Genomic DNA, 13,759 nt, shown 5'->3' with positions numbered 1-13,759 from the left:
TTGCTAATTGTTTATTTTGTATTTGTATTAGCTTGTGTGATGGAGCGTCTGCGTGTGATCCGTTAGGCTGTAAAGCAATACACATAGTACCCTATTATATGCGCACATTATGCTGAACGATTCGTATCATTTGAAAATGTGTATATTAACCTTAACTGGTGATTTGCTTCCCAGGTCTCTAATGAATGGCTGTTCCTATGGACCGAAACCACCAGTTATCACCTCATGATTAAATACAAACATGCGATCATTCGCCCTATTCTGGTTTAATAAGTGTAAAAATTCGACCCTAGACGCGATTCGGCGGGTTTGCATAACCACACATCCTACAATGGGTAAATTAGAAAAGGAAGTATTTCACATTCAAACAACACATCAAATTAAGAGGCGAAAACAAAAGAAAAAATCAGGACGTGTGGCCCAGTATCCATTTTACAAAGCATCTGGGAATGTACCGCTGGACGAGAGTTTAGCATCACCTAGAATTTTAGCATTGAGACATACTTAAAAAAAACAAAAAAAAAAAAACACTATATGAACATAATTTAGATATTGTGTGTAAGATCAAAGACATTACAACATGATATCACAAAAGTACTGGAAGCCATGACAGTAGTAGGTCTACAGTATTTTGATGTTAGATTTCGAAAGGTCAGATTTGTGTGGACAGTTTTTTGTTAAGTATATGGAAAACGACAAAGTGGTGTGTAAATTCAGTATGTTAACGTAACATTGTCCAGCAGGTTTTGTTCGGCTTTATGAAGCACAATTAGATAATTCTATAAGGCGATGCAAAATGTGTGGCCGTAGATGTCTAAAAAAAAAAAAAGGTCAGCGACGTGAAAAGAATAAAATAAACAGTTTGTCACGTTTATGGACTTCTTTGCAATGAATCTAAAAGGTGCCGAATAAGCGCTTTCTCTCCTGTGTTATTGAACGCGCGGTTTTTATTGCAGGGTTGGTTTGGGGGTTTTTGCATTTCGGATGAAGATCCGGAGTTTGTCACTGTTCTCCGTTTGAGTGATGATGCGTGCCCCCTTCATGCCCTATGCATTGCACCCTGCCTGCGATATTTGTTAAAAGAGACTCATAAAGGCTTTTTATCAGTATTATTTAGGGCATTCTGAATAAGAATACAAGGAAGGAATGGAAAGTGCTGCCGGAGATCCGTGGGTGTGCCTGCCCAGGGCATTGAGCGGCAGGGCGGCGAGAGAGCGGGGGTCAGAGCGAGTGGGGGGGAGTGCTGAACCAAGGGTTACACATGAGTGGAATTAAAGAAAGTAAGAAGAGAAAGAGTAGACATGTTCTCAATTGGGTCAACTGAGTAACGCGTCAAATTAAAGCGAAGTCACTCACATAGTTAATAATTACACAAGAAGTATGTGAAATAAATCAAATACAAATATGGAAAGGAAGGCCTATAATATATATCTATATGGTTGCATTCGGCGAACTGCTGTGAGAGGAGCCTTTGTCCTGTGCCAACAATAACAGTGAATCAAACACAAACTTATTTTTTAGCATCAGTCTTGTCCATTGCAGTTTCGATGTTCTGTTTGATACCAACTTATCAAGCATTGGGGGAAAAACACCCGCGTCAAGTGCTGTTGCGAGCACTGGATACGAGTCTCCAAGAAGCGTGACTTTAAAACACATCTATTTCACAAGATGCCTCCGGGTCAGCAGCGTTCAAATTCTTCACTGGCCTTGAAAAAGGGGCTGGAGAAATCTGAATTAGAGCGTTTTACTCCACAATATAGAGCACGCGGTGGTTTTATTGATCATTTGAACGAAGAACAGACTATTATTAATATCTCTACTGAGTCGGTATATAGTAGGATAGATCGCATTTCAATCTATAGAAATGGCAGCCTATAACCGAGAATACACTTTAGACGCGCAATAATAATAATAATAATAATAATAATAATAATAATAATAATAATAATAATAATAATAATAATAATAATAAACATTATTCAACATGTGGGTTTTCTATGAAACTCTTATTTGGTTTGGAATCTATAAAGAACAATTCCTTTACACTGAGCCCTGTGTTCTGAGTTCCAGTTAAGCGGTCCAGTAATTTGATGTTTCAAATTTGGAACCACATGGAAGCATTAAACCCCTAATTCGATTCTGATGGTTCTTCATGGAACGCCCGCAAGCACGTACAGTTTTGTTAACCAGACCAAGCTGTGTGAAATGTACAGTCTGTATAGGTATGTGTAGTGTGTGTGTGTGAGTGTGAATGTGTCCCGTAGCCTCAGGTGTGTAGAATTTTGTTTTGTTAAAACAAGTTCAAATGTTTTCCAGTATAATCAACTTTTGAACGATACCGCTTCTATGGAGCAACAGTACCTGTATATTCGAGGTGTTTTGTTCATTCATCATGTAGTTATTGTGAGATTTCGGTTTCAGTTTCACGAACCTGCTCTGGAAAGGTGTTATGACACTTGGTCGGTGTCTCACAATAACCTTCTTAAACCATCTTGTTAAACCCTTCAAGATCGGTCTGTCTCGATTGAAAGAATACGCACTTTCAAACTGGACCATGTAAAACTGTTCACATTTCAAATTCCCTTTGTGTTTATCAGCACGTTATAATATATACAGGCTTCAGTTACACGGGGTTCTAGTCATTTTACTGTGAAATATTGCCGTTCGACAATATTATAACATGGTTGATAAATACAAACAAAATAACAATTTCAAATGTTAATTTAAAAGCTATGTTGCAACTTAGCACCAGGACCATACATGTTGTGATCTCTTTATGGTCACTGTAAGGACCAGTCTTTAATTTTGTATTATTTGATGATAATTTCAAATCATCACTGCATATCTTATGGAAAGTAATAAACAAAACAGCTGGATTGTGTGAGAGTCCAGCCTGGAGTGAGTTACAGAATATACCAGCCATGGCACTTCTGTACTTGCAATCTCTTCATGAAACAATATTAATGTGTATGAACAGAGCTGAATACAGTGGATGAGCTCAACGCAGAGACCTCCCTTCACAGTTTCACAGTTTTGTTTTTCAGTAAGTGCCCGTCTGGTTTTCATTGGGTTTTTTTAACACTTTTCTCCCGAGGTTTGGTGAGAAGGAGTGAACTCAAGCTGTGTCTGCTAATCATACTCCTATGAGCTGATTTGAATACCCCCCCCCCCCCCCCCCCTTCGTGATTAGGGCTGGCTGTGAGGCTTTTGTTGGCTTTGATGACCAAATCTCCTGGTCAAGATCATATAAAAGCCGAATGAGTCCCTCGTGTCAGAAACGGTTTATGACAGAGCTCGGATTCTTCAGCCTACTGCTTATACCGAGAAACTGATAGTATTCGATGTATGTGTATCTGCAATTCTTTAAGGGTTATTTATGTGTCTTTGCTTTCATTGACCGGGTGCCTAAGGATTTCTAGGCACTTGACAGATATATATATATTTTTTTGCGCACATTTTTTTCCATCTAGACCAGTACTCTGTGGTGCCACTGTTGTCTTCCCTGTAGATTCCTGTCGGTTTAGCTAAAGCAAGGATTTTTTTTGTATCGGGTTTGTGTCTGGATACGGCGGCACAGAAATGAAGACGTGTACCCTGGTGGCAGTCCTGCTGCTGAATTTCGGATGGCTAGGTTCGGGACACGCTTTTCGGCTCAAATCCGCTGCGTTGCCAATTCAACCGGAGTCGGAGCCTCAGCAGTCGAAAGGAATGCCAGGTGAGACTCACGTACATTTCCCCTTATGGATAGCTTGCTCTTACTGTCTGCATCCCTCCTTCAGGCTCGTGCATTTTTTCGCGTTTACTTATTTTAATTTGCGTCATGAAACAGGAAGCACAGGGTTTCTTCTTAATTTAAGCCGTGTTTTGTAATGAGTGACTCACAACATGTGTCTAGCTTTAAGCCATAATCTAAACTATATTACATTCAAAGTATACTACTTATCTGTTTTCGGCTGCTTTGTATTTCCTGTTTCAAAATGTATTTGAATACAGTAATCGAGCAGAACCGCTTATGTTTGCTTTTTTATCCATCCCATTTTGCCAGACAGAATGCACTAATACGCTTTCTGTCTGGCAAGATTTTGTTTTTTTTAGACAAAAACACTTGTATGATTCATGGGTTACAGTATGTAACGTTCAAATAACAACCCGCCTTTGATCCTGGAAACGTAATCGATAACATTCCCACGACTGCTTCTCTTTCTGCTGTCTTGGGACATGGGTACGTTGTCAAAAAGTGATTTACTTAAAATGTTGCTGCAACAGTACTGTGCGCTTCAGCCCAGCCCAGCATTTACTTGCCTTGACTGTTTGAAATAGTTACTTAATGCAACAATAATAAGAACCAGCACTGGCAGCTAAGGCAACCGCACAATATCAAATCAACAATGCTGCCACACACTGGCACACACACACCAGGCAGCCGTGTTCTCAATGAAGGCAATGGAGTCGAAACCACCAAACTTATTTGAATATATTTTTCTGTATTCTAGGCTGCTCATTCGGAGGAAAGTTTTACGCACCTGAAGACACTTGGCACCCTGACCTTGGAGAGCCGTTCGGGGTGATGCACTGCGTGGTGTGTCACTGTGAATCGGTATGTGAACAACATCTTTATTATTATTATTATTATTATTATTATTATTATTATTATTATTATTATTAACAAGCAATGAGAAAAAAAACAACTCAGTAAAATAAAATAACGATTGAAACTTATTGGGATAAATTTAAAAAAGTGTTGAATCCAACAAAAATGAACAAACCAAAAGTGTTAATTCTCTACATTACTGAATAGTTTAAAGGTACCAACTGGGGTGAGGCAGGGGACACTACAAGCGAGGCAGAAACAATTCCCCGGTGATTCTAATTGTTCCCGATTACGCACTTGATTGTTGGGTGTTGAGCTGCTGAATATGCAGCGCGCGCATGATAGGAAGCATCCATTAGAAAAATGTGAAAAAAACATTTACTTCCCATTCTTCATAGTAATTAGGTGCAATTCAGAGTTAACAACGTGTGTGTGTGTGTATATACAGCTTGTGTAATCATGCATGGAATTGCACACACCATTAGTACTTTATAATAGGAATGTTTACTTTATAACAGTATGTAATAAACTGATGAGCTACTGTTTTTTTTTCAAGAGCAAGGTCTCGAAGAGCACGATTCATATTACTTATGGCATGAAAACCTGTTCCAATATAAAACGTATTATTATTTGCACGGAACTGCTGTCATGGGTCGTTGTCTCGGTTTTTGTCTTTCTCAGCAAAGGAATCATCGTGGAAAGGTGTTTGGAAAGGTGAGCTGTAAGAACATCAAACACGACTGCCCCGAACCGCTCTGCAGCAACCCCGTTCTACTGCCCGGGCACTGCTGCAGGTCCTGCCCCAAAGGTAAGCCCCACAGAACACAGGTATGCAATGCAAACACTGCAGGAAAGATATACAGCCTACCTTATTTAATGAATACATTTAAAAAGTACTGTATATTCATATTTTAGGTGGGTATAGATGCCCTAACAAAGTACAGCAGTTGTCACTTTTAACACCTTGGGGTCCAGTTATAAACACTGTGAAAGTGATTGTCCAATGGTGTTTAGCACACCATCCATCCCAGTGGCACAGCCTGTGTATTGCACAGTCTGAGTCTGCCTTCTATAGCAGAGTGAACATTATCGAAACTTAGCCCTGGAGTGCATTCGGCTGTCACTTCTCCCCTCAGCATCTTTACAGAACCTCTTTTAATCAGCATCTTTACAGAACCTCTTTTAATCAGTCCTTGAAGAAGCATATCTAGTTGCTCACTTTCCTGTTCCTTGAAGAAGCATATCTAGTTGCTCACTTTCCTATTCCTTTTCTTAATACTGCCATGTTTGTTTATTTTGGCAGCCCATTCTCATGCTACAGATAAGAAAGTGGACCACATTTTCGACGGGTTTGAGTATTTCCAGGAGAAAGATGACGAGCTACACAAAACTTACAACGACCGCTCTTACCTCAGCTCCGAGGACATTTCCCAGGATGACAGCAGAACAGGTTAACACTCTTTCCTATTAGAACAGGCAGCTGGAGCTGCTTCAAGTCATTGGATTCTTCAAACATTCCAGCATGTGTTTATTTATTTGTTTAATTTCAGATTTTGTCGCGCTGCTCACTGCTGCCGCTGACTCTCGGACGACCACCTCAAGCGGAGTTGCCCGTGCCCGCTTCACTCTTTCTAGATCCAGCCTGGTTTTCTCCATCACATTCAAAAGGTAAGGACGCTCTTACACTAACACACACAGACTCCGGGGTAGATAAGCATATCTGTATATGTTTTATGCCTCGTTATTATCGTACTTCATGGTTTCCTTTCTTGTTGCAGAATTGGGCATCCCAGTAGAGTTAAATTCATAGACAGAGATGGAAATATTGTATTTGAGTACTTTGTGCCAAGGACTGCATCTCCAGAAAGCAATATGGTAAGTGAGCCCCCTGTTTACTTGGTAAAGGTGGACCACACATGCTACTGACTGGCTTTTGAATGATGAAGAAACTAGACTGAACAAGTGCCGATAAATGCTCATTGTCTAGCGTGGTGTTTGCGTGTGATGCTGATGTATTGTGTATTTGCAGATCTGTGGCATCTGGAGCAATCTTCAGAAGTCGCACATCCGGCTGCTGAAATCAGAACAGCTTCACGTTACCATGTTGACCACAGCCAATCAAGGAGAAGAGATCCATGGGAAGCTCATCAAGCACCGAGCCCTGTTTGCTGGTATGTGCCCCCTTTACAATACTATCTGTCTATCTATCGATCTGACCATCCATCCAGATTTGTGGTAATAGTTAACAATCCTGAATTCTGTTTTCCCTCCCAGAAACCTTTAGCTCCATAATAACCTCTGATGCTGAGCGTGCAGGCATGGGCGGAATCGCAATGCTGACGCTGAGCGACGTGGAGAACAACCTGCACTTCATTCTGATGTTTGAGGGTCTGCTGGAGAGAAGGGAGAAAGGTACACATAGACAAAGAAACACCAAGCAAATTCAATTCATTCATCATTCAAGAGCCATGTCTGTCCTTTCACCTCCATGGTACATGGTATTCAACTCAACTATTTGTTTCCCTGCAGAGCGCTCCATAGTGCCCATCCGAGTTGAGCTGCTGTACCATCGCCATGTGCTGAGAGAAATCCGAGCCAATGTTACCTCACATGTAAGTACATGTAAGGGGATACAATAGACAAACAATAAAACATTTTGGTGAGCCTTGATCCATCCGTAGTACACAATTTAAACAGTTAAGAGAATCACCAAGTTACTTATTTATAATAAACTTCTGCAAAAATCCTCAGGAATCCCACATTTGCCAAATCTGCCGTCATGCAGAATAAATTCAGTTTTTTTTATGGACACGGTCATACTTGACAACATTTGGAAACTGTTCAGCGGGACGCTGATCATATATATTATCATATAATAGACGTATCCCCCAACTCAACACCACACGACATCATGACAGTAAAAATAGACATAATGAAGCGTTCTTACCTTTGTATAAGTTAGTGATCAGCAGATGTGTCAGCCGCACGAAGAGCACAGCCTGTGGTTTTCACTAACTCTACTGTGCAGAATAAATGATTTTTTCCTATGGGTAAATATTGAGCCTTTCTTCCTATGCATCGGGACGCGGGACATTTGCTAGGAAATCAGGACTGTCCCGGATAAAGTTATTCCCCCCCTGGGCTGACAACTGAAAGTGCAGAGCCAGGGAAATCTCCCCCCCATCAAATCGCACTCTGGTTATTAGGCAGTGCTGTAAATGTGCACAACAATGTGAGTTATGAGAGATCTGGTTTCAATCATCTGGGATTTCTGTGCAGCAGAAGGGATAGTGCTGAGCATCAAAGAAGACAAATAGCTGTGGTATGCACAAACACAGCCTCCAAATTAAACTTTAGACTGCTTAGAGCTCCTTTGGGGAGTTCATTTATCTTCCAAAAAATTCATCGAGAAAATAATACAACAACAAAAAAATCATGTTTGGCTGCTATTTGAATGTGGATTCCAGTTTGAAAGCACTGCCTACTTGCAGACAAGCACAGCTCAAAGTTTATATTACCTAAACCATGTATCATTAAAACAATATCAAATCATTTTCTCCAGGACCCTGACTTTGCAGAGGTGCTGACGAACCTCAATAACCGTGAGATGTTCTGGCTGTCTCGCGGCCAGCTGGAGATCGCCGTGGCAACCGAGGGGAAGAACCCCCGTCGCATTTCGGGGTACATCACCGGGAAGAAGTCCTGCGATAGTAAGTAACCCCCAAAAATGATTGCCATTATTCAGGTCACAGGTGAAGACCTACTTGTATGATAGTATTGGATAAAACCAATCAACTGAATCACAGAGCCTCCAACAAACTGATTCTCTCTTCAGCTATCCAGAGCGTGCTGTCCAGTGGAGATGCCCTGACACCCACCAAAACTGGGGCCGTGGGCTCTGCCACACTCACCCTGCATGACAACGGAACACTGGAATACCAGGTATGTGCACTGTGATGAACCATTCATACTGACTTACACAATTGAATAAGCAATCGAAGCGCATGCTTAAAAAACAAGAGTGAGCCGGGAACCCCAATCCAATGTCCTTGCTGTGTTTTCAGATTCAGGTGGCCGGGGTTGCCAGCAAAGTGACCGGCGTGACCATCGAGACGAAGCCGCGACGCAGGAGCCGACGCAATGTGCTGTTCGACATGACTGCTGACTACAACGAGGGGCGCGTGGTGGGGACGTGGGAACGTCTGAACGCCCGTGACATCCACATGCTGCTACAGAACGAGCTGTTCCTCAACGTGGCCACTTCTGAGTACGAGGAGGGAGAGCTCCGGGGGCAAATCAGCTCCCTGCTGTACAGCGGCCTGCAGGCCCGACTCCAAGGTAAGAGACGTTCTGTGTGCGGAAATATCACAGGAACCTGACCATAAATACTTGTCTATGCACAGATAGTGCCTGCTGTTCCTTTTCTACATTCTAATCAGGACTGATTTGTGCCACCCTCTACAGAGCTTCCAGTCCCTCTGGCGGGTCAGTTTGTGTCCCCCCCTGTCCGCACAAGTGCGGCGGGACATGTTTGGGTCTCGGTGGATGAGAACTGTCACCTGCACTATGAGATCGTGGTGTCCGGCCTCAGAAAATCTGACGACGTCACCCTCAACGCCCACCTGCACGGCTTTGCTGAGATCGGAGAGATGGACGACAGCAGCCGCGAGCACAAGAGGCTCCTCAAGGGCTTTTACGGGTCACAGGTACGAGTAACACCTGAGTGTGAGAAACTGGGACACAGCTATAGGTCTAGAGACACAGGGTTAGATAATGACCACTACTAGATGTACAGCTAATTCAGAAAACTTTAACAATATGTATATAATTTAGTTTTGTGTTTCCTGACTTGCTGAAGATTTGAAGCTATAAGCATGTAGACTGTTTGTCATAGCACAACCTCTCTTGATCACTGGGTTCTGATTTTCGCTGTTCCTCATGCCCTGTGTCTCCCTTGCTTTTGACAGGCCGAAGGTGTGCTGAAGGACCTCAGTATGGAGCTTCTCCGACATCTGGACAAGGGGACAGCCTTTATCCAAGTCAGCACCAAGGTGAACCCCAGGGGAGAGATCCGAGGAAGGGTACGTACGCTCACCACAGACACATTCTGCACACATATTATACCTTAGCCCCACAGTGCTGCCATCACTACCTGGCTGCAGGCCTGGACTGGCTGTCTGTCCTCCTCCTAATGCCTTAGCAACCATGGGCTGGGCTAATGGAAGGGGGCTGCTGGAAGCCAACTAAAGGGACATTTAATAGCGGCAGCTAATCTTTTTAGTTTCGAAAGCAAATGTGTTGAATATGTCTCTGCACAAGACATCTGGCCAGGGTTGAGTAAAGGGGTGGGGAAGAGAAAGCACACACACAGGCAAGCCAGGGAAGGAATGTTTTTTTATTTATATATATATATATATATATATATATATATTGTAAGAAAAAAAAGGAAATAAAAAAGAAAGGCATTCTGAAAGTTGTGGGAGACAAGATGATTATTTTCCTTTCCTGCCATGCTGACCCTTTCTCTTGTCGCTGCTCCCACAGGTCCATGTCCCAAACAGCTGTGAATCGGGCCTCTCCTCCCGGATAGACGATGCACATTTCGACTTGACCTCGTTCGAGGAGGTGAAGCTGGACCCTGAGGAGATCAAGAAAGACCCCAGCTCCTGCTTCTTCGAGGGCCATTTCCATGCACACGGCTCACACTGGGCCCCTGACTATGACAAGAAGTGCACGGTCTGCACTTGCCAGGTATGCAAGCTCGCTCTTATTTAAAAAATGATAACAATCTGCCCTTTCATCTCAGTGCTTTGAAGGGAAGCCTATCTTACACAGTGCCAAACTCAAGCTTAGGGGTATAAATCTTTCAAAAGCGATACTTTCATCTAAAACACCTTGACGAAAAAAAAAAACACAAGGCTATCTTACTTTTAAAAGCCAAGCCAAGCAAATCCATTAGGGATATTCTGGCTTCTCCAGGTTTCAGCCAGCACTTCATGATGTTAATTAGGCAGTGTGTCATGAATCAGTGTGGAGTAGTGCTTAGAGCTCTGGACTCTTGACCGGAGGGTCGTGGGTTCAATCCCAGGTGAGGGACACTGCTGCTGTACTCTTGAGCAAGGTACTTTATCTAGATTGCTCCAGTAAAAACCCAACTGTATAAATGGGTAATTGTATGTAAAAAATAATTATGCGATATCTGTATAATGTGATATCTTGTAACAATTGTAAGTCGCCCTGGATAAGGGCGTCTGCTAAGAAATAAATAATAATAATAATCTCGCCCTCTCACAGAAGCGGACTGTGATTTGCGATCCCATCATTTGCCCTGTCCTGGACTGCGCCAATGTCGTCCATCTTGAAGACAAGTGCTGCCCAGTCTGCGAAGGTACAGCTCTGTTACTTCCTCTAGACAAAAAAATATGACAAACGATGACTGTAATCTAACCTGTATCTCTTCTGTCCCTCTCCTCCACAGAGAAAAAACAAGAGAAAGGCATCAAACAAACAGAAAAGTCAGGTGATCAGATGGAAGGTGAGATTGTCAGTCTACCTGTAATTCTACTGCCCAATCTCCCCTCTCTCTCTCTCTCTCTCTCTCTCTCTCTCTCTCTCTCTCTCTCGCTCTCTCCTCTCTCATTCACCTCCCACTCCTCTGTCTTTCTTTCCCATACTTGACAGATCCCAAGCCCCCAACACTAGCTGTTAGGTCAGGCTGCCTCCCAGATTTCTGAAGGTTTTTTCTTTGGTTTACTCAATTCCAGGTTGCTACTTCGAGGGGGACAGGAAGATACATCCACCAGGGACCACATGGCATCCGTTTGTGCCTCCGTTTGGATACATCAAGTGTGCCATCTGTACCTGCAGGGTGAGTCCCAAACTGAAACCAACAGTACCCCCATTCTGTATCTATGCATGCAATGCACTTTGCTAAAAGGAGCGAGCCTGTGTTCTTCTGCTCACTCTGTTTATGCTTCATCACTTCAGGGAGCCACTGGAGAAGTCCACTGTGAGAAGGTGAATTGCCCTCGACTGACCTGCAGCAACCCCGTCAGACGCAGTCCCTCCGACTGCTGCAAAGAATGCCCAGGTACATAAAGCCCAGAATGTCCTTTCCATTCCCCACTCCCCATTCCCAGAGACAATTCGATGCTCTTGTCTAGGGGCAGTGAACGCAAGGCAAAAGGTTCAAGGTTTCTAACGCCATGTGCTTTGACCCCCTAGCTGAAGAGAAGACGCCCATTGACCTCACAGAGATGATGCAGGCGGATGGGCCGCGGGCTTGTAAATTCGGGAAGAACTGGTACCTCAACAATGAGAGCTGGCACCCAGAGGTCCCTCCTTTCGGAGAAATGAAGTGCATCACCTGCTGGTGCGACGTAAGTACCCTGCATACATGCACAGACTGAGAGCAAAGGCAAGGCAGTGCGATTCAATAAGTACCCTGCATACATGCACAGACTGAGAGCAAAGGCAAGGCAGTGCGATTCAATAAGTACCCTGCATACATGCACAGACTGAGAGCAAAGGCAAGGCAGTGCGATTCAATAAGTACCCTTTCTTGTCTTTCCTCAGGATGGCGTTACCAAGTGCCAGAGAGAACAGTGCCCCCTACTAACCTGCAGCAAGATCGCCAGGAGAGAGAACAAGTGCTGCCCGGAGTGCAAGGGTAGGCAGCGATGATGTCATGCTTTTATACACTGATCAACAGGATGGTTGAAAAAATGACAGAATGGCACAAGAATTGGCAGCATTGTGTATAATGTGTGCAGAAACAGAACTGGCAGCATTGTGAATAATGTGTGCAGAAACAGAACTGGCAGCATTGTGAATAATGTGTGCAGAAACAGCCACGTTCTAATGTGTAACTTCTTATTTGCTAGCAGATTCCTACAATGTGGAGGAAGTGGAGCAGCTGAAGGAGGAAGAAGAAAAGAAACAGAACTGGGGCTACTGATACTGAACAACCGGACTAACTTTTACCAAGACTGAGCGCTGACCTGTGCTGCTGGCTAGCACGTCCACCTCAGACAGAGAGCGAGAAAGAGCCAAGCCAGCGCTGCAGCACAGGGACAGAATGAAATGAAAGGGCAGCAGAAAGACACTTCCACTGGGTTTGCAAACTCCACTTTAATACCATTGAAAATAATATGATTTAAAAAAAAAACAAAAAAAAACTACAAAGACTAATATTTAAAACGAAACCCCTGGACATTCTGGAGGGGTCAGGAGAACTTTAATGAACAATTATTTAAGATTTTATTTGATTTTCTTTTTCACCATTTTGATGACTACACAAAACGGGCCTGGGTGCAGATTATTCATATTTTTTAGCAGTCTGGTCAGGACGCAACAAGAGGCACCCTTTTATTTATTTGAGACGTTCCACAAAGTTTCAGAGGAGTGCATTGTAGCCCTGACTACGATGCTAGTCTGTTAAAAAAAAGCAATGCTTGAGGTACTGTCCAGTACATGCTGCTGCTGGGCAAGGCAGATCCACAGCCCTGCGAGACTTCTTCAAGAGACAACGGCTCAGTCTGCCTTCCTTTCCAGGGCAGCTACAGGGGCAGCGCTGGGGATATGAAGTGGGATCTGCCGCTGTAGGAGCTGCAAGGATCGAATCAGGAGACCCATTTCATTGAATGCAATGCATTCACTAAGAAGCAGCTTCTGGTTGCACAGTATTCAGAACCTGTTTCTTCTACCCAGATGCCCAGAGGGTGCCCCAGGAGGTCAAGTGTCTGGAAACAACAGGGGCGGTCATCACACACTAGTAAGCCAGGCTCTCGAGTCTTCATCGCAGTAAACCAAACTGCTTCCCATTGCACTCACCGCATACAAACCTTCAGAAAGTCACTGAAGCACCTTCTCATAAAACACAAGGGACCTGTTGATGTGCTAATGAGCCCTAATGCCTTTTAAATAGCATTGTAGTGCAAACTAAGTGCGGGAGAGGAGGGGAGGGGAGGGGAGGGGGTGTAGACACAGCTGAACAGAGAGACCAAGATACACAGTTACTTTCTTGCAATTGTTACACAAAATATTTAATCTTTCCTCAGGCATACAAAAGAAAAAGGGGAAAGAAGCTGTAAAAACATATATGAATTAGGAGAGACTCTGGCTTAGAACCACCACCCACAAAGGGTGTCATTAACCACAGGGATGTAA

The 13,759-nt window shown here is 43.5% G+C and overlaps 1 protein-coding gene across 1 annotated transcript; it reads left to right on the top strand.

Annotated features, from left to right (window-relative positions):
• Positions 1 to 3,292: 3,292 nt before the first annotated feature.
• On the top strand, positions 3,293 to 13,553 carry LOC117417168 (chordin-like). Its single transcript, XM_034029132.3, has 22 exons — positions 3,293 to 3,715; positions 4,494 to 4,597; positions 5,273 to 5,399; positions 5,895 to 6,041; positions 6,142 to 6,259; positions 6,370 to 6,466; positions 6,621 to 6,762; positions 6,866 to 7,003; positions 7,121 to 7,203; positions 8,154 to 8,301; positions 8,427 to 8,533; positions 8,656 to 8,929; positions 9,056 to 9,297; positions 9,559 to 9,672; positions 10,136 to 10,342; positions 10,886 to 10,979; positions 11,070 to 11,126; positions 11,356 to 11,459; positions 11,579 to 11,681; positions 11,816 to 11,970; positions 12,167 to 12,260; positions 12,478 to 13,553. Exons 1-22 carry the CDS (start codon positions 3,580 to 3,582, stop codon positions 12,546 to 12,548), a joined length of 2,862 nt encoding a protein of 953 aa, XP_033885023.3. The 5' UTR covers positions 3,293 to 3,579; the 3' UTR covers positions 12,549 to 13,553.
• The last annotated feature ends 206 nt before the right edge of the window (positions 13,554 to 13,759 follow it).

The sequence above is a fragment of the Acipenser ruthenus genome, chromosome 12, assembly GCF_902713425.1.
Source record: "Acipenser ruthenus chromosome 12, fAciRut3.2 maternal haplotype, whole genome shotgun sequence".
In the NCBI taxonomy this organism is placed as follows: domain Eukaryota; kingdom Metazoa; phylum Chordata; class Actinopteri; order Acipenseriformes; family Acipenseridae; genus Acipenser; species Acipenser ruthenus.
Note: the sequence above shows the minus strand (reverse complement) of the source record. Positions and strands in the feature narration are given on the sequence as shown.